Source organism: Schistocerca nitens, chromosome 1 (assembly GCF_023898315.1).
Source record: "Schistocerca nitens isolate TAMUIC-IGC-003100 chromosome 1, iqSchNite1.1, whole genome shotgun sequence".
Classification (NCBI taxonomy): Eukaryota; Metazoa; Arthropoda; class Insecta; order Orthoptera; family Acrididae; genus Schistocerca; species Schistocerca nitens.
In genome coordinates, this window is record NC_064614.1 from 1,082,384,212 (window position 1) to 1,082,405,660 (window position 21,449).

The 21,449-nt window shown below is 39.3% G+C and overlaps 1 protein-coding gene across 1 annotated transcript in view; it reads right to left on the reverse strand.

The window, feature by feature from the left end:
• Window positions 1–21,449, reverse strand: part of LOC126198460 (probable cleavage and polyadenylation specificity factor subunit 2) — a 174,685-nt gene that overhangs the window by 110,407 nt on the left and 42,829 nt on the right. The window contains exons 5-6 of the mRNA XM_049934804.1: window positions 10,781–11,026; window positions 4,440–4,627 (exon numbers count right to left, since the gene is read on the reverse strand). Of these exons, the coding sequence (XP_049790761.1) occupies window positions 4,440–4,627; window positions 10,781–11,026 (434 nt within the window). The remainder of the gene's footprint in view (window positions 1–4,439; window positions 4,628–10,780; window positions 11,027–21,449) is intronic.

The following is a 21,449-nucleotide window of genomic DNA, read 5'->3' on the forward strand; positions in this document are numbered from 1 at the left end:
TATTACCCTTCATGGTATTACACATATTGCAGCAAGTTTGAGATTTCAAGACTGTTGTTATAACGACATTCAGACTTCTGCACACTAGGTAGCTGTAAGTGATTGTGTGATGCTTTTGTAAAGAATCAAGCAGAGCTGGACAAAGGTTTGTGAGGATGATGATAATGATGACGATGATGATGAGTAGGAGTAGGAGTAGGAGGAGGAGGAGGAGGGTGATTCTTATGCACTATGATTTGTTGCAGCTGTTAAACTATTTTTCCTCACCCAGAGTAGATGAGATGGTTCTCGCCAATATCGACCAACCAGAGCAACAGCTCTTATTAGCATGTTATGCTGACCACGAAAAAGCAAACTACACATCTCAATTACTTTTCTCACGAAATAAACGATAATGTTTACGGGTTGTTCCTTTTTGAATAATCGTGCTTATCTATATCACTAGTTGAATGAAATAACATTTTAATGTAAACAATTTCTTCTTTCTTTTGTATGTTGCCTTTAAATTGAGACACCAGTTGATGATTTTAAATGCGATCTTAAAATAAATGCTTACTGAATTAATGTGTGGAATTAATATATATTTCAGGATTATCTACGTTCAAGTTATGTGCGTTTGTGATTAAGTATAGCCTAATGAAGAAAGTGAAAAAATAAGCCCTAAAAATCCCCAGTTTTTTTTGGGTCATTTCATTAACATGATGATGAAGTCCCATGCCTCTTGACAGAGCATAGGGGAACGATGCAGGAGATCCGCACTGCCATACTAGTCAAGGTCCCAATGGAGGTGGTTTGCTGTTGCCTTCCTCTGACTGTAATGGGGATGAATGACGATGATGAAGGCAACACAACATCACCTAGACATCTCAAGACAGGTGAAAATCCCTGACCCCGCTGGGAATCAAACCCGGGACCCCGTGATCATGACGCAAGAACGCTACCGTGAGACCGCAAGCTGCGGACTTCATTAACATACTGGAGCTAAATCCTTACTGAATGAAAATATTTATGTAAGGAAAAATTTGTTCAGTGCCCAGGGATTTGTTAGAATGGGGTTTTACTGTAGTAAGTGCAATGAAATTAGCAAAATGTCGTACATGTATGCTCTCATGGAACATGGTATTTTACAATTTTCTTGAAGTAAAACCCTACATCTGTCAAGTAGTTGAATAATGCATTGTAAACCACCAGTTGTACCAACACAACTGTATTCTTCTACAAGTTTCAGTTCACAAAACCATGATCACTGGAGGGAAAGTTGGACATTAGTGATTTACACATACATATCAGCATAACGGCACCTCACAATTAGGTTGCCTCCATCTTGGCCCACACAATATTGCTAATCATTACAACAACTTACTTCAGAAAATCACAACCGCAAACTTGATATTCCAAGTGACATATAATTGCAACATGTCTCAGGGATTTATAATATTCCATGTGAGTGTGGTAGCAGTTACTTGTGGAGGTCTGCACAAACTACTGTTAATAGTTACACTGAATATCCACGCCACCTCATATACACAAACTTAGAAAAAAATCAGTGGTGACAGAGCACAGTGTAATGAATAAACACTAGATAATGTTTGAATAGATGAAGATAGTGGCTCATGCTTAACATTACTGGGACTCTTGATTATGGAAACTGCCAAAATTGGCTGTGTGACATCTTTAAAAAACTTCAGTTACACAAATAGCAATTTATGTAAATGTGTGCTTGATAAAGAAATATAAAAAATGAATACTTTACCTAGTGTATCTGTAAATATGAGTGGTGGCATTGCAAGAGATGCTGCATAACACAAATATAATCTGAGGGCCTCACTTCAAAATCAGTATTTCCATGCCAACAAGATAATGTGAGCTTGTCAATCAGATGTTCTCTTCTCCACACAAAAGTGAGAACATTGTGTTTCACAGCAGTCAGAATTCGCTCCTGGTGACAATGATGGGGCTATCATCAAAAGCTTGACAACTTTTATTTACGGACTCCTTTGCAATAGACTTCAATGCTAATTATGAATTGGTTTCTACAACTCTGTGTTCTGCAGAACACAAAATGTTATTCTTGCCTTTTCAACCCAAACGTGTTTTGCAGATGGCACGAAAATGAAAATAACATTTATTTTCTGTGAAATGTTTAAATGCGAAAACGAGGCTTCAAAATAAATGATTCTGGTGACAAAGAACTATTTCAAAGTATCATGATTAATTAGAAGGTGGAAATATCTATTAACTTCTGGAAAATTTAATATAATTTTTGTTTTAATGTGTCAGAACATTTTTAGACACTCTCAACTGTGAGCCATCAAACAGAAGGAAACAATGGCACCTGAGTTATCTAGGGGGGAAAAACCTATTTATTCAGAGGTCAGTATTTTTTGGAGTGACAATGAAGTGGTGTCAAATAGCTTTTAGATGATATTCTTTATTATTTCAAAAACCACAGACCACTGTCCTCTTTCTTCTTTGGGGCAACAACATGGTAGGCAGATATTTCTTTAAATGTGCTATCAATTGCAGTGATAAAAGCATTATAAGTACAGATAATGAGCCTGCAGCCAACATCGTTTACAAGGATGGATAGTAGGACTGAGCACTTGGAAAATCAACAATAGTTACTTCAATTTCAATCTGGCCTAAATGGCTCACCAAAAAAAAACTGCTTTGGGTCAAAGAAAATAAAACACTGTAGATGTATGTTTAATAAGCTTAAATAGAATACCCTCACTATAGTTCCCTGAATAAAATCATCTTTGACAGTTTTAATACAACAAATGAACCATAAAATAATAACTCATGAAATTTACCCACTATATGATAAGTATACAACTTAATGGAAAAGTGAAACCGGATATCAAATTTTATTATGAAAACCAAAAATTCAAATCATCTGTCACCATAGCAGCTATGATTGTTGAGAATATTATACTGCACTGTGAACTACGCAAATTCATTTATTTATTTTTTGGTCATTAGTCGTCTGACTGGTTTGATGTGGCCTGCCACAAATTCTTCTCCTATGTCAACCTTTTCATCTCAGAATAGCAATTGCAATTTATGTACTCAAAACAAATATCCTATCATCTGTCCCTTATTGTTAGTGTTTTCCATATATTTCTTTCCTTGACGATTCTGAGGAGAATCTGCCGCTCTACAAGTTGCAGCAACATATTATTAAGCCCATTAGCTGACCACACAACTTTAAGAGACCTTACAATTCAATATTCATGTGTTGTGATATTAAAATCATCTGCCATATATTAGTGTGGCATCTTCTGAAGAAAGTTTATAACTCATGACAAAACCACAAGTGAGGACAGTCACTACCTGACACAGCAACAAATGGTAGATATCGGAGTAGACACATCCTCAAGAGATTCCATACACCACCACTGCTGGATGCTTGCTTATGCGAGAGTGCAGCAATGCTCAGCCGACTCATTAATTATTGTTAACAATGACAGCATCCTCCTATTTCAGATTCAGCACTGCGAGTTTTATTAGAAGTCAGACTGTCTATCAAAGTTATTGGTCATTAGTACACTGAGTTATGACTATCATTTTCAATTGAATCACTGATAAGTTTTACTGTCAGCAACTATAACACTGACCTACTGGCATTTCTGTGAACCTGGATTATTTCCACACTCAGTACTCATCTTTTTCAAGTTTCAGTAATGTGATCTAATATTTTCTGCATGTTGTAGTATCTGCTCAACCTCCTCCAGAAGTAAATCTAGAATTGCTACAATTTCAACACTATCATTAAACTGTAAACTTGTTTGTTGTACAGGCATTCAGTGCAATTTCATCTGCTGACTGTATCACGCATGTAATAAAATCACTCCATATCTGCTGTATGACTGTGTGTCAAGTGAACATTACCCACATATGTCAGTGTAATTTTGCTTTGATAAGCACTTTTAGTGCAGGTATGTTAAAAATTTAAAAAAAATAGCCAACTGCACTATTACAAACGATGCACATTATATTATGTTAATGTTATTTTCATTAAATGTTTTTTAATACATCAATATACTGTAGGTCTGGTTTGCAAATGAACAGCTGAGTTTGAAAATATTCACCAGCATAAATTACATGCAACTTTGACAGGAACTTGAACAAAGAATTATCAAATCTAAGTTTCTGGTCCTTCACCAACAAAATGTTGGAACTATATAAATACAAAGTTAAAAGAAACTCGGAAGTTCTCTCTTACTATGACCATAATTAAAACAATATATTGATCAGAGATGTATAGACAGTTTTGCCCAAAAGTAATCCTGCTGCACAATCTTTAAGGGTTTTTTATTCTTTTTAAGAAAGAAAAAAGTAATAAGTAATGTAATAAAATCACACATTTTATTGATAACAACATGAATGAAATGTTAATATACAGTTGTTAGTGTTGATAGTATTGTTAAAAATATTACCTGTGATTTTGCAAATTCTACAACATTGTAGCTGACATTGTTGAGCAATGCTAATGAATAAGCTATAAGACCTGAGTCTTTATTACGCCAAAGTTGGTCCAACATGTGTGCCAATTCCAGAACTCTTCCAGCAGTGTCCACAGCAATCAAGACATTACCATTACTTCTTAATGTCTGCAATATATTTGCTGCAACACAACATTGTTAGTTTCGTTAATTTACAGTAAATCTCTTAGCATAGGTGGAAGAAAATTTGCAAAAATATTCAGTGTCTATCACAAAATGTCCCTTTGCTTAACAGAAAAAGGGGGAGAGGTTAAAAATATAATTTATTATTTTTTCAATGTTCTTGTGTTCTATATTATTTACCTTCCATATTGTTGTACATAGCTTAGAACTTTCTCACCTTCTCATCACAGTTCTAAAAGGAATGAGTAAAAAGAGAGAATTTTAGTCATATCAAACCTTTTATAACTGTATCTACAGCAATGGAGTCATTACATTACACTTTAAGAGGAAACAATGAAAGATTAAATGGTACCACTTCTGAAACTAAAGCAACTGATCACGAGAGGGAGGGGGGGAGGGGGGGGGGGGAAATCAGAGCAGAAAATATTGCAAACAAATTCACATTTTTCTTGTATTTGTGTCTCAATCAAGAGTCAGTTAATTACTTGCAACAATCTCATTCCAGTTACATTAAATTCACAGATTTTCAATTTTGTGTTTTCAAAATCTTCTAGATAAGTAGAAGCAACGACTTAATCATATGTAATGCAACAGCTTTCAGTAAACTCGACTCAACTACAACTTCTTAAAACTTGATCTGTAACTTTCCAGGCAATTTGTTACTTTCACCATATCAGTGAGAGGAGGAAAAAATACACTTGACTGCCACAAAGACACACCATTTACAAAAAAATGTTTCAACTATATGTAATGAAGAGGATTATCACATTTCTATCATCCTGCACAAAGCAAGCAACACAGAAGATATTTTTTTCTCACTAAATCCTTATGAGTGGGATGACAATCTAATGCTTCAGATCAAACACTAACCTGGTTTGATACAGCTGTCTACGCTAACCTATACTGTGCAAGTCTCATCAACTCTGCATAATTACTGCTACCTTTCTCCAACTGAACCTACATACTGCAGTCAAATGTTGAGTCTCACTCTACAATTTTTATCCCACACTAACCAAACTAACTATTCGTTGATGTATCCTTCTTTTAGTTAAGTTGTGCCAAAATTTCCCGTTCTCACCAATTTGATTCAGTACATCCAAAGTACTCAGGATAGTTGCTAGTCTCCCACCGAGCACCTCCCCAGGTGACAGATAGGGAGGATACTCACCAGATATAGTGGGTACCAGGGAAATAAAATATCTGGAGTGGACCAAAACTAGTACCAAGGGCACGATTGTTCCAGTGTCTGTTAGTGGTGGATGATTAATATCCTCTGTGGCTAACAATCATAGTTGTAACATGGAGCTTGCTCCACTCGAGATTGATAGCCTCTGCCAGTCAAATATGGAAAGGTCTTTTACAGAAAAATTTCCACAGTCCAATCCAGTAGGGAAAGAGAAGGCTACATCAGATTCGGTGAGTAGCCAACTAGAAGACTCGAATGTATCAGAGCATTTGAAATCACCCAACTCTCATCAAGTACATAATTCCATGATAAAACACAAATATGTTAACTACATTGCAACACATAACATAAAATCTTTACTGAAAACTGGAAAGCACAAAAACTTCACAAACGAATTGGACAGGCAAAACATCACAATAGCAGGACTCCAAGAAATGAGAAATAGAACAAAAGATTCATTTGTATTTCATGGTTATGGAATTTCCAATGGAAAACAAGGACAAAGAGCTATGAAATAGTGCCCAAAACCTGGAACAGGATTTATAGTAAATTTTTTAAACAATATGTTCAATAACTGATTTTGAAGTTATTTCTCCACGAATCACAACTTTAACTCCGAAAATGACAAACAAGGTCTATACTATCATAAATGACCATACCCATATCAACGAGAAAAAATTTCTAACAAGAACTATGGTAGAAGTAGGAAAATTCTGGGAGTTTGGATCAGACAATAAATCAAGTCAATAAAAACAGTGTAAGGGTCTTAACAGGGTATTTTAACGTCCAGCTGGGAAAGGAAAAGAAGTAGAGATACACAACTGGAAAATGGGCTCCACATAAACAAAGTAACATAAATGGACAAAGACTCGTTGAAATTTGCCAAAGATATCTGCATGGACAAATGCTTTCATAAAAAATTCGAAATGTAAAAGTACTGAGAGGAACAGACACAGGTTTAGATCATTATTTGGTGAAAATCAAAATCAATATGACCCTATTAAGGAAAAAAAAAATACAGAGAACAATTGGAGATAAAAGAAAATATGACCCACAAATTCAATAAAAAATGACAAATATTGGAAAAACACGCAAAATAAAATAGCAACAGACAAAGCTTGAGGAACTAATACCCGTTTAAAAACAAAATGCAGAAGAACCGGCCCAGTAAATCAATGTTAAAAAAACATCCATGATCACCTATGGAATGTGATGAAATTCAAGATGAAAGGCATTCAGTTTGGACAAAATATCGATCTCACAAAACAGAAGAAAATGCAGCTAACATCAAAAACATCAGAAAAAAATTCTCTCAAATTATCAGAAAAACAAAGCGGGAATATCTAAAGGATCTACTGAGATCCACTGAAAAAAACTACTACAAAAACAATTCCCCAGAGATTATTTGAATGCCTTTGATAAACAATTACAACCCTCCCACACTGAGAAATAAAGATGGAAGAATAGCCCATAATTGTTGTGACTTGCCGATCTATCAAAGTGCCGCCGCGCAGTTACGCGCATCCTCTACATGCAGCACTGTCTGCCAGCCATGCAGCAGCAGCGCCACCTAAGCGGCCAGCCAGACAGCGGTCGCTAGACTCGGACTCAGTTACGATTTGACTGTTAAAGTGTACACATGTCTTACTCTATTTATTTGATCTGTGACTTTCATGTATTGCGTCTTCCTTGAAATATATTTGTTCAACTTGAAGTTATAACAATAATAACAAGGAAAACGCAGAAATCATTGCAGAGACATTCAACAAGCTCTTGAACTGTGATGAACCTGAAAAGCTTTTAACAATAGACACAAACACCCCTTGTAAAAACCAAACCAGAAAATGTAAACCCACCTACAGTACAAGACATAGAAATTGCACTTAAAGAAATGCAAAACTACAAAGCATGTTGAGAAAATCAAGTGTTTGCAGAAATGTGGAAGCATGCTAGTAAAACAACTCAGACATCCTTAGATATTATTTTACAAAAAAATTTGAGCAACAGAAAAATTCCCACAAGAATGGGTCAGAGCTATAATTAACCCACTTTATAAGAAAGGACACAAAACACATCCAGACAACTACAGAGGAATCTTGCTCTTGGACTGCACCTACAAGATTTTGTTCCAAGATTTTACACAGTAGGTTCAAAGAACAACTGGATAACGAATTGGGGGAATACCAAGGAGGCTCCAGACTTTGAAGAAGCTGTGCCAAGCAAATAATTACTCTGAAATTAATCACAGCTTATTACTGCAAACAAAACAAACCTCTCTCAATCTTGTAGATTTTAAGAAAGCATATGATTCTATACATATACCCTCACTGTTAAAAATTTTGAGAAATTCTGGAAACCATCCAAAATTAATTAAACTGATAGAACTTACTTTAACAAATACAAATTCGAAAATTAAGTTGAGAGGGGGACTTTCTGAATCATTCTTGGTAAAAACTGGTTTAAGGCAGGGAGACGGCCTGTCACCCATTCTTTTTAATTATACGTTTGAATACATAATGAGGGAATTCAAAGCAATTAAGGGCAATTCAAAGAGCATTAAGGTTGGAACACAAAAAGATGACAAAGTTGAACTGTTTAGGACTTGCTGATGTCCTCTCTCTCCTCGCCAACAACATTCAAGAAAACAAACAACAAATACAATCATTGCAGGAAATAGCCCAGAGTATTGGCCTTAAAATATCTTTTGAAAAAACAGAAATAATGCTAATGGAACTGCCATTGGCAAACAAAATTAGAACTGGACAATATGACACAAAAATTGTTGAAATGTTTAAATACTTGGGAAAAATAATAGCACGCAACCTCAATGAAAAAACATCATGGGAGAGTAGAAGAAACAAACTGATTAAGACACATCATTTTCCAAAGAACATGTATAACAAAAAATGCCTCTCAACAGCCACAAAACTGAAACATTACAAAACAGTAACACAGCCACAAATAACAGATGTTAGTGAAACTATACTTAAAACAACCAACACTGTAGCAATAGACAGATTACTCAAAATACCAAGAAGGATAGTCAGAACATGTATAAGTAAAAAATATCAAGAAAATGGGGTTTGGAGAATAGCTTTTTCAGAAATGCCTTTTTTGCTATTGCCTGTCTACACTTTATATCTTCTCTAATTCTGCCAATGACAGTTATTTTGCTGCTAAAATGGCAAAACTCGTCTCCTATTTTTAGTGTATTTCCTAATCTAATTTCCTGAGCATCACATGATTTGATTTAACTCGTCCCTTTATTCAACTACTTCAAGTCCTTAGCATCTCCAGTGCTACAATGTATTAGCAAATTTTAAAATATTTCCTGTGCTGCAACGCATCTGAAGAACAACATCACAGAAACCACTAAACAATGTTGTGATAAGTATTTATTCATGAAAACTAATTTTGGTCAGAAGACTATCTTCAAGTCACAGGTGAATATTACATCACGTAAAAGGAAAGTTCCTTGGTGTCAAATACATAAATATTATCACCTGAAGCACCTATCACTTATGCAAATATCCATTACCTTATACATTTTCATTAAGTCCACCGGTTGAAGGTCCACTGCAGTGTTCTCTGAACCCTCTGGCCAAAATCTTATCAGAAACTATGATATTATTGGTCATAATGTATGCTCAACATCGCAATGGGCCATCAATTGGTGCACTTAGTGAGAGATGAAAAAATTTATAAGCAACACATGCTGCAGTTTATATCATGTCTTGATGCCATTGAACCTTCCTTTCATCTGATGTAGTGCTCATCTGTGACCTGAAGATTCTCACTTGATCAAAACTGGTTGCCTATGAATAGCCTCGATAGCTGAGTGGTCAGCGCGATGGAATGCTACACTAAGGGGCTCAGGTTCGATTCTCGGCTGGGTCGGAGATTTTCTCTGCTCAGGGACTGGGTGTTGTGTTGTCTTCATCATTATCATCTCATCCTCATCGACATGCAAGTCACCGAAATGGCATCAACACAAACATCAGGCGACCGGTCTACCCAATGGGAGGCCCTAGCTAGAAGACCTTTTATTTCAACATATATTACATCAGCTTTTGGTGGTTTACACTATTCCAGTCTTCAAACTTAAAAGTTCTTAAGTTTTTACTTTTTCTCCAAATTTCACATTGGCTTCCTTTATTGCTTGTTCAGTGTAAAGACTGAAAGACAACAAAGTGACTACATATCCAATTTTAAGAGTGTGGCATCATACATGCAAAACCTGAAGCACTACCTGGCACTAAAAATAGAATATTGTGACTTATGGAATATGTTTGGTGTCATACACCAGAAAATTACTGATCATCTGCATATTGTTCTGTATTTCATGATCTAAAACCTAATAAAAATAGAAAGAAATACCAAAACATTTGAGTACATGCAAGGAGAACCAAAAAACATAGTAAACTTGCTACTATCACACCAAAAAAAGAACTTAGTAGATGAAATGTTTTGAAGTTAGAAGGCAGAAATCAAACCACAAAACAAATCATATTTTAAGAATGATTTCATTCTGTGCAGATATACTTAACAATGAATCTTTAGATGCAACTTTATCATTTTCCACTCAAAAGGTTGTCAAAATTCAATGGTTGCTAGATCACATTTCATCTCATATGGCTTCTACAAATCTGAAGGAATCTAGTTATAAATAAAGATACTGTCCAAATCAAATACCTGGAAAAATCAATCTTTTGCTACCCTAACTACAATTCACAGTGCACAAGTCGTATGAGTGGCAAATTAAGAGTTGCAATTTACTTGCAGAATGTTGTGTTGATCTCTGAAATGTTGTATTAAAATATTATTACTAGAATTTCTGAACTGTGAATGAATGAATATAAATAAATAAAATCACTGGCAAAATGGAGTTAACTGGTTAGCTACAGTGACACATATTAACATACTATGATTATAATTTGTAACTAATATCTGATAATGCAATACATACTCATTAGTTTTTCATCGCGTGTACGTCGCCTTGCCTGTTGATACGTAGCATTAAATGCATCAGTGATGAGAAGGGATGGTCGCTGGAGACGCTCCAACTCACAGCCATTAAGGTGACGTTCTTTTTTGTGATTGAAATCTACAGCATACACCATATCTTCCTCACCTACTTTTACAATCTTCCATATAGCACCACCAATCATATGGCCTGCAGGTAATGGTGTAATAGTCAGGCCATAGCCCTTTCCTAAAACAGACCAGTTATCCACACCAAATGAAATAACAGTATGTTTATAGATCAAATTAATTTTAATTATATTCAGATGGACTAATAACAATAAAAAATGAGAAATTTTAAAAGAAAGTATGAGGGGCATTCAGTAAGTAATGCAACATATTTTTTTCTCAGAGAATTTTAGTTTAAAAAATGTGGAATTTGCTATGGGACATCATGGAATATTCCTGTTTCGGCCCCTACACTTTCAAGAAGTTCTGATAAGTGGTGGCACTGTACATAGCTTTCAAAATGGCACCTGTAACAAATGTGTGTTCCAAGCAGACACCTATAATTGAGTTTCTTTTGCCGGAAAACTAGAGAATTGCAGATGTTCACAGCCACTTGTAGAATTTCTACAGAGACTTGATAGTGAACAAAAGCACAGATAGTTGTTGGGCGAGGCGTCTGTCATAATTGCAACAAAGTTGCAAAAACTGTCTGATCTCCCTCAAGTCAACATCTTTGCTGGTCGCGCTGACACAATCATCCGCCAGCTGGGGTACTCAAAGGCGTGTGCATGCTGGGTTCCTCACAACCTGCAGAAGATCAAAAAGAGGAATGAAGGACCATCGGTACAGAATTGCCCGAGTGTTATGATACTGTTTGTGACAATTTTTTGTCGAACATCAACACAGGCGATTAAACATGGCTTCATCACTTTGAAATGGAAACTAAACAGCAATTTATGAAATGGCGCCACACCACTTATCCTTCAAATAAAAAGTTCAAAACAACACCTTCAGTTTGTAAAGTCATGGCGACGGTCTTCTGGGACTTTCAAGAGGTTATTCTGCTTGATGTCCACTCTCATGGTACAACCATCAATGCAAGTGTATTGTGCTACCCTTTATAGGGTGGGGAATAATCAGGTATAAAACCAACCTGCTTTCAGGAAAAAAGTGTTGCATTCAGAATGAGATTTTCACTCTGCAGCGGACTGTGCGCTGATATGAAAGTTCCTGGCAGATTTTAACTGTGTGCCGGACCAAGACTCGAACTCGGGACCTTTGCCTTTCGTGGGCAAGTGCTCTACCAACTGAGCTACCCAAGCACGACTCACACCCCGTTCTCACAGCTTTACTTCTGCCAGTACCTCATCTCCTACCTTCCAAACTTTGCAGAAGCTTTCCTGCGGACCTTGCAGAACTAGCACTCCTGAAAGAAAGGATATTGCGGAGACATGGTAGAGCACTTGCCCGCGAAAGGCAAAGGTCCCGAGTTCAAGTCTCGGTCCGGCACACAGTTTTAATTTGCCAGGAAGTTTCAAGTGTTGCATTACTTATTGAACACCCTTTAGGGACTGGACCAAGCAGTAAAGTCAACTAATTTTTGCACTGGAAGAAGCATTTATTTTATTCAAGAATGTCTCTTTATCAGTCTACAGGTTAGACCATGTAAAAAGTGGCTGTTGCTCCAAGTTGCAAATGACCCAGTTCCGATATCAGATACAAATATTTTTACTAAAATGAGAAACTCTGTCCTATTCCATTCGCAAGAGAAAAATGATTGTTCATATACCTAGCATGGTGGTAGGGGAACTCTTAACATATCTTGACATCTTCAAATAGGAAGCACAGAGGAAATGAACGGAATGAGATGAAGATGAATTCAATAAGAAAGGAACAAAAGCAGTAGCATTTCTGAGAGGTGTAAGGAGCTTGGTGAGGAATAAAGATGTTCTATGGAATACAATGGGAATAACATATCAATCCTACAATGTCTCTGTCCTGATCTTTGCTTCTGAAACCTTGACAGTGAAGACAACAGTTTCAAGCAAGATATGGCAGGCAAAATAAAATTTCACAGAGACAGACTCAGAATACCAACAATGGATAGAGTAAGGAAAGAAGAACAAGGGGATTGTATAGGTGTGGATAAAATCAGCAAGGCTTCAATGGTAACGTAACGAGAATTAAATGTCAGAGAACATCAAGGGTGATGTACAATTGAGACTCAAAGACAGGTGCTAAAGAGGGAGACCAATCAATAAAATGAATAGAGGAGAGTAATTAGAGAAAAGAACGAACTCTAACAGGGTGGCTTCAAAGCATTGACGGAAGGATACAGGAAAATAGAGAGGCTTATGAGCAAAACAGATCCGACCAGTCACTGGAAACTGATCCTGATGATGACATATACGATGATTATTATTATTATTATGATATGCCACAATAGGCACTCTAATCCCTCATATCTTATTTTTCAGTCTCTACACACAATATACAATGCAGACAACAGAATTATCGCATAGTTTTATGCATATACTGATTCTCTGATTTTTTCGCCTGGGTTTCCTTAGAAAACCTTCTTTCTAACAAAGTTCTCATTTATGTCCCCAAGCATCTCCATTATGTCCTTTGTGATATTGGTTTTATGAACAATAATAGTATGTGGTCTGGGGTATATTTCTGTGCCTAATGTTTCATTCCATATACCAGGAGACGCCTCAAGGCATAGTCAATAAACATTTTGAATTGTGGTGTCGTCAGACCATTGCCAAAAATTGTGGAGTTGTGCAAACGCAAGCTAAGGGGGCTTGTGATGTCATCAGACCATTGCCAAAAACTGTGGACGTGTGTCTAAACATGCTAGGAGCTTATAAAGCAGAAGAGTTGGCAATGGTTGCTTTATTTAGCACTAAGGTCCACAAATATTCAATTTCAATTATCCTACTTTACGTTGTTTCTGAATTTATATTGTCTATATGCATATGGTATGGAAATATCCTAGCACAGTAACGATTCAACCCTGATAAAACTGTAATATTGGAAAACTGAATTTAGTCGTCTCCTGCTCCCAGTGCACAAGTGTGCTTGTCTATATATCCAAAAAGAAAAATAGTGTGAATAACTGAATACTGTAAAAATACAACCACTGTTTATCATAGTAGGTGCATACATTTTGGCTTGGAAATGCAGTCAAGTGTACACATAAACTATTAAAGGAAGCATCAAACCCCGACTTCAAAAACACTATAGCAACATGGATACATCGGCAGCAGTAAAATTGTGCAGTGGCACCATAGAACCACCACTTTTCCCCTCCAATGATAAATTTTTATTAAGTTCCATCAGTAATTTGCTAAGATGTGCAGCAGTGGGGCCATAGAACTTTAAAATAAAAAAAGAATCTTTTAATAGAAGAGGAGGAGGGCTGAAATTACACAAATTGCTTGTCTTGGTGTTAAAGGAAACACTAGCACTAACTGTGTTGTACAGGTACCATAACACTTTTTGGCAAAACTCAGTTATCTTTGGCGGTAGTTGGATGTTGTCACAATTTAACTGTTATATACTTATCAATAAACCATTTCGCAGTTTCAACTAACTACCATTTTACATCCGCTGAAGATGTCTTCTTCAGTAGAGGATAAAATGCTAGGTGTAGGATCATGGCTTGGACCGTACCCCAATGCCCATAAAACTAATGCACTAATGATGCAGATATATACTATGAAAGCCAGCATCATATAATCTTCATTATACTTTTGCACAAGTTGACAGCAGGATGTGTGTCAGCTCACTTGAGGTGTATTGACAAGTCTATTTGGTAGTTCTGAAAAGCACGAGCATAATCTAGAATTTGTCTTTACAGATCCATCTCTCTTTCCCAGAACCCTCTCAACAAATCTAAGTCACCTTCATTATTATTGATTTTGTGTTATTTGTTTTGTTTTAAGGTGCAAAAACTACTAAGGTCGTAAAGCGCCCATGTCAGAACTGTAGAATAGAAAGACAAAAAAGGAGTTAAAAGGGACTACACATTAAGCCCAATCGACAGAAGGAAAGACAGCTAAAAACAGAGACTTGAAGAAAGGCTCATAAAATACACCATAGGGACAACAGAGGTTCTGGATTGAAGAGTAAATGTCCTCCGCTGTATTGCTATGACAGATAAAAAGTAAAATGTGGTTGATAGCCTGCACGATGTTCACTAAAACAGCCAATAACTCAAAAATGGCTTCAAATGGCTCTGAGCACTATGGGACTTAACATCTGAGGTCATCAGTCCCCTAGAACTTAGAGCTACTTAAACATAACTAACCTAAGGACATCACACACATCCATGCCCGAGGCAGGATTCGAACCTGCGACCATAGTGGTCACGCGGTTCCAGACTGAAGCGCCTAGAACCGCACGGCCACACCGGCCGGCACCAATAACTCAGATGGCAAATGTAAAACTTACATTCTGTATGTGGTTAAAAAAAGGACATTCCATCAGGAAGTAGCGATCGTCATAGGTTGAGGACAATGAGCAGGAAGTGGTGGCGGATTATGACTTAACAAATGGCGATCGCTAAAAAGACTGCATCCAACACACAACCTAGCTAAAATGATCTCCTCACAACAAGAGGGCTGAAAGGGGGTCGGCCATGCTGCTGAGAGAGGCTTAATTCTCCAGAGGTTGTTCCCATGGAGGGAAGACCAATGGTGATGCCACGGTGACACCACATGCTGACAGGCAGCAACACAGAGATCATCAGAGGGAATGGAGGAGCTAGCAGGCCGAGATTTGAGGACTGCAGCCTTGGCAGCAACCTAGTTTCCCGCCAGATTGATGTGACCAAGGACCCACATAAACAACACAGTGGCTTCATCAAGGGTGAGTAAGTGAAAGCTTCCCTGGGCCCGTTGCACTAAGGGAAGGATGGTGTAGAGCAAACACAGGCTCTGAAGAGCACCGAAAGATTTTGAGCAATTGACACAATTGGAGAGCCTGTGTCACCGGATGTACTGTATGGCCTGATACAGGGCGAAGAGCTCTGCTGTAAATACTGAGCAGTGTTCCAGAAGCCGATACCGAAAATCATTGGTGCCAATAACAAAGGCACACCTGACACCATGGTCATTCCTACAGAAGCTAATACTGAATATCGTTGGGGCCAATAACGAAGGCACACCTGACACCATGTTCAATCCTAGAGCCATCGGTGTACACAAAGGTACTATCATGAAGTTTCGTGTGAATGTTGATAACGTTACAGCGCTAGAGCGAGTCTGGAGTGCTGTCCTTAAGAAGTGAATTAAATCCACTGTGAACATGGGCCGCCATACAAATCCAAGGTAGTGAAGGGGTCACACCCATCGGGAAAGTGACAGGTAGCATAGCCGGAGCAATAACCAAAAGCGAACTCCAGGAAGTAACACAGAAGAGGGACAAGCCCCATACCAGCAGTCAAAAAAGTCTTTGAAGAAGGAGGCATAGGATGGGTGGCCAGGCATGGCAGATGAATGGCAGGCATATCTGCTGAGGAGAACATCATGTTAGTATGGCAGCTGCAGTTCAGCAGCTTCTGCAGACAGGCTGGGCTACTGTAAAAGGGACCATGATGGTGGATCGTACTGCGACGGTGTAAGATGGAGGGACGTACAGATGCACAAGCGAAACACTCATAGTCCAGTTTCGAACAGACAAGAGATTGGTACAAATGGAGGAGGGTAATCTGATCTGCTCCCCAGGAAGTATTACTGAGGACATGTAGGACATAGAGGGACCAGATACAGTGGGCAGCCAGGTATGACACATGTTGTTGTGGTCTTCAGTCCTGAGACTGGTTTGATGCAGCTCTCCATGCTACTGTATCCTGTGCAAGCTTCTTCATCTCCCAGTACCTACTGCAACCTACATCCTTCTGAATCTGCTTAGTGTATTGATCTCTTGGTCTCCCTCTACGATTTTTACCCTCCACGCTGCCCTCCAATGCTAAACTTCCACCTTTTTGCCTTCCCTTCTTTGCTTAGAACTGGGTTGCCATCTGAGTTCTTGATATTCATACAAGTGGTTCTCTTCTCTCCAGAGGTCTCTTTAATTTTCCTGTGGGCAGTATCTATCTTACCCCTAGTGAGACAAGCCTCTACATCCTTACATTTGTCCTCTAGCCATCCCTGCTTAGCCATTTTGCACTTTCTGTCGATCTCATTTTTGAGACGTTTGTATTCCCTTTTGCCTGCTTCATTTACTGCATTTTTATATTTTCTCCTTTCATCAATTAAATTCAATATTTCTTCTGTTACCCAAGGATTTCTATTAGCCCTCGTCTTTTTACCTACTTGATCCTCTGCTGCCTTCACTACTTCATCCCTCAGAGCTACCCATTCTTCTTCTACTGTATTTCTTTCCCCCATTCCTGTCAATTGCGCCCTTATGCTCTCCCTGAAACTCTCTACAACCTCTGGTTCTTTCAGTTTATCCAGGTCCCATCTCCTTAAATTCCCACCTTTTTGCAGTTTCTTCAGTTTCAATCTGCAGTTCATAACCAATAGATTGTGGTCAGAATCCACATCTGCCCCTGGAAATGTCTTACAATTTAAAACCTGGTTCCTAAATCTCTGTCTTACCATTATATAATCTATCTGATACCTATTAGTATCTCCAGGATTCTTCCAGGTATACAACCTTCTTTTATGATTCTTGAACCAAGTGTTAGCTATGATTAAGTTATGCTCTGTGCAAAATTCTACAAAGCGGCTTCCTCTTTCATTTCTTCCCCCCAATCCATATTCACCTACTATGTTTCCTTCTCTCCCTTTTCCTACTGACGAATTCCAGTCACCCATGACTATTAAATTTTCGTCTCCCTTCACTACCTGAATAATTTATTTTATCTCGTCATACATTTCATCAATTTCTTCATCATCTGCAGAGCTAGTTGGCATATAAACTTGTACTACTGTAGTAGGCATGGGCTTTGTGTCTATCTTGGCCACAGTAATGTGTTCACTATGCTGTTTGTAGTAGCTAACCCGCACTCCTATTTTTTTATTCATTATTAAACCTACTCCTGCATTACCCCTATTTGATTTTGTATTTATAACCCTGTAATCACCTGACCAAAAGTCTTGTTCCTCCTGCCACCGAACTTCACTAATTCCCACTATCTCTAACTTTAACCTATCCATTTCCCTTTTTAAATTTTCTAACCTACCTGCCCGATTAAGGGATCTGACATTCCACGCTCCGATCCGTAGAATGCCAGTTTTCTTTCTCCTGATAACGACATCCTCTTGAGTAGTCCCCGCCCGGAGATCCGAATGGGGGACTATTTTACTTCCGGAATATTTTACCCAAGAGGACGCCATCATCATTTAATCATACAGTAAAGCTGCATGTCCTCGGGAAAAATTACGGCTGTAGTTTCCCCTTGCTTTCAGCCGTTCGCAGTACCAGCACAGCAAGGCCGTTTTGGTTAATGTTACAAGGCCAGATCAGTCAATCATCCAGACTGTTGCCCCTGCAACTACTGAAAAGGCTGCTGCCCCTCTTCAGGAACCACATGTTTGTCTGGCCTCTCAACAGATACCCCTCCGTTGTGGTTGCACCTACGAACCGTACGGCCATCTGTATCGCTGAGGCACGCAAGCCTCCCCACCAACTGCAAGGTCCATGGTTCATGGGGGAAGGTATGACACATGGAGGACCAAAAAGTTTCCTATCGAGCATGAGCCCCAGGAATTTCTTAGTTTCAGTGAATAGAAGAACAACAGGCAACAGATGTCAAGACGGTGGAAGAAATCCATTACTCTGCCAAAAAAAACATACAAATAGTTTTGTCAATTGAAAAGCAAAAGCCACTGTCGATGCTCCACGAGTAAAGATGATTGAGACAACACTAAAGATGCCATTCAAGGAGGCAAGTCCATGGAGAACTGCAATGAGTGGCAAAATCATCAACAAATAGGGAGCCAGAGATGCCCGGCAGGAGACAGGCCATAGTAGGGTTCATGCCAATAGCAAAGAGGATGACACTCAGGACAGAACCTTGAGGCACACCATTTTCCTGGATAAAGTTGTCCAACAAGGAAGAACTCACACATACATTGAAAGCTCTTTCCTGAAGGAAATGAGGTAGGCAGCCTCATAAGCCCCAAGTGTATGGAGTACGGAGGATACCAGTCCTTCAGCAGGTGTTGTACGCTTTCTCCAAATCAAAAAATACAGTCAGAGTCCGGTATTTCCGCAGAAAACCATTCAGGACATGGGTTGACAAAGCACTGAGATGGCTAATTGCACAATGATGCGCTCAAAACCCTCATTGTGCAGTGGTTAGTAAAATGCGAGACTAGAGTTACTATACTACCTGGGCATGAATCATTTGTTCCATCACCTTGCAAACACAGCTGGTGAGAGAAATGGGGCATATGTATGAAGGAGAAAGTGCTTGCCCACAAGAGAAAGGTGCTGCAACATCCGAATGTGAACATCAAATGGTTCTGGGGCAGAGGATCAGGGTGAAGTGAGAGCACGATCTACTTCGCTCATAGTAAAAGTGGCATTGTAGCACTCACGATTCTGAAAAGAGAAGGCTATCGCCCAGAGCCTCCTCCACCCATTTCCAATAGAGGAAGGCAGGGTGATAGCATGTGGACATAGAAATAGGGTCCACGATGACATCATCTGCTACAGTCAGGCTGGAAATTAGGGAATGGACCTCGGGTCCAGAGAGCCGTCGGAGGTTGGCCCACAAGGCAGAAGAGGGAGTGGAACTGTTCGGGAATAGGTGTACATGGAGTCTGAAAGAAAGACAGGTGCTCCACTGTTAAGGCAGATGAGGTTGAGTTAAAGGCCAGCCAAGAGGGAACCTCTCGGACAGGTTTTGAAAGAGCCCTTAAGGGGATGGTGTGCATTAAAGTCACCGAGCAGCAAAAAAGAGTTGGGGGAGTTGCCCAATAAGCTGGAGGAAGTCTGTCCTGATGACACTGAATGATGGAGGGATGTAAACAGTACAAAGGGAAAAGACAACGTGAGGAAGGAAAATGCTGACTGCAACAGTCTGCAGTCAGGTGACCAGGGAGACAGTTCTGATTATGAACATCATCCTGGATGACTGTCCCATGAGATGGAATGCTGTCCTTGGGGAGAGGAGGTCAAAACGGACCAGAAAGAAATGCAAAAGGTTCAAGCAGTTGTGAGGACACAATTTTGTATCCTGGAGGTAGAGAACAAGTGTACGCTGCAATTCTAAGAGCAGCTGTAATTCCTCTTTGTGGATCTGAGGCTGCGAATGTTCCACTGGAGGAGAGTTATGATGAGGAAAGGGGAAGAGGTAAAAAATGAAGAGGTGTTATCTCGGCAGCTGCTGAGTGTCAGCTTTTGAAGACTCTCCATTACTGGGCGAGGAGGCTGGAGGATCCTGCTCCATGAGGTCTAAAAAGGCGTTGGCATTTTCCCTCTGTCAGTCTGCAGAGTTCAGGGTAGAGAAACAGTTGCTGGTGTGCACTGGAGAAACGGAGGTTGGCTGCGTGAGGGCGTCACATGACAACACCACTGAAGAGGATTTTCGAGTCTGCACAGAAGAAGACAGTTTGGCTTTGCTTGAATTCTAGGAGCCTTTGCAGTTGGCAGATGATGATTCAGGTTTTTGTTGGCTGGAGGGACGTAAAAAGTCTTCACAGGAATATTTCTTCTGTGCTTTCTGGCCTGCAGGTTGTGTAGCAGGTGATTTCACCCTGTGAAGTGAAAATTTGGTGGCTTGTGGCACAGATGCAAGAGGAGGAGATGGGGATGCTACCGTGACATTGGGTGATATTACAAATGCGGTGCTGAACTTGAAGTCGCATGTCTGTGCAGCAGTGTCCTTCGTGGAGCAAGACGAAGCAAGACTGGTACTGTAAGTGCCGGATGGTAAAACACAGAATTTCTGACTACGGGGTGTATACAAGGACAAGGACGAGAATGCCTTTAAAATGAGAAGGACGCCATTAGACTATCAACATCTGACTGAGTTCGAACGAGGTCGTGTGATAGGACTACAAGAAGCTGTATGTTCCTTCTGCGATAGTGCAGAAAGCTTTGCCAGGAATGGAGCCACTGTTCATGATTTCTGGCAGGCGTGGTCATGAGAATGTTCAGTCACAGGAAGGTTGGCTCCGCAAGGCCACGGGGCTCGTCCCATCGTACTGCATCTCCAGAAGCAATCTGAGCAGCAGTTAGCACTACACTGACGCAAAGAATTGTTATAAATCGAATATTTCACGAACAGCTCCGAGACAGATTCCCTATACCGTGCATTCCACTGATCCCAAACCACTACCATCTGCGACTTCAACGTTGTCGAGAGGGAGGTCAATGGAGGGCAATGTGGAGGCCGAATGCTCTGAAGACAATGATGGTAACTGAAAAAGAATGAAGTTCCCTGACATCCGACCAGTTAAATATATACAAACAAAGACGATGCGACTTACCAAATGAAAGTGCTGGCAGGTCGACAGACACACAAACAAACACAAACATACACACAAAATTCAAGCTTTCGCAACAAACTGTTGCCTCATCAGGAAAGAGGGAAGGAGAGGGAAAGACGAAAGGATGTGGGTTTTAAGGGAGAGAACACTCTGCCTTTACGAATGTCTGCTCGTGTCTGTGTATGTGCGGATGGATATGTGTGTGTGTGT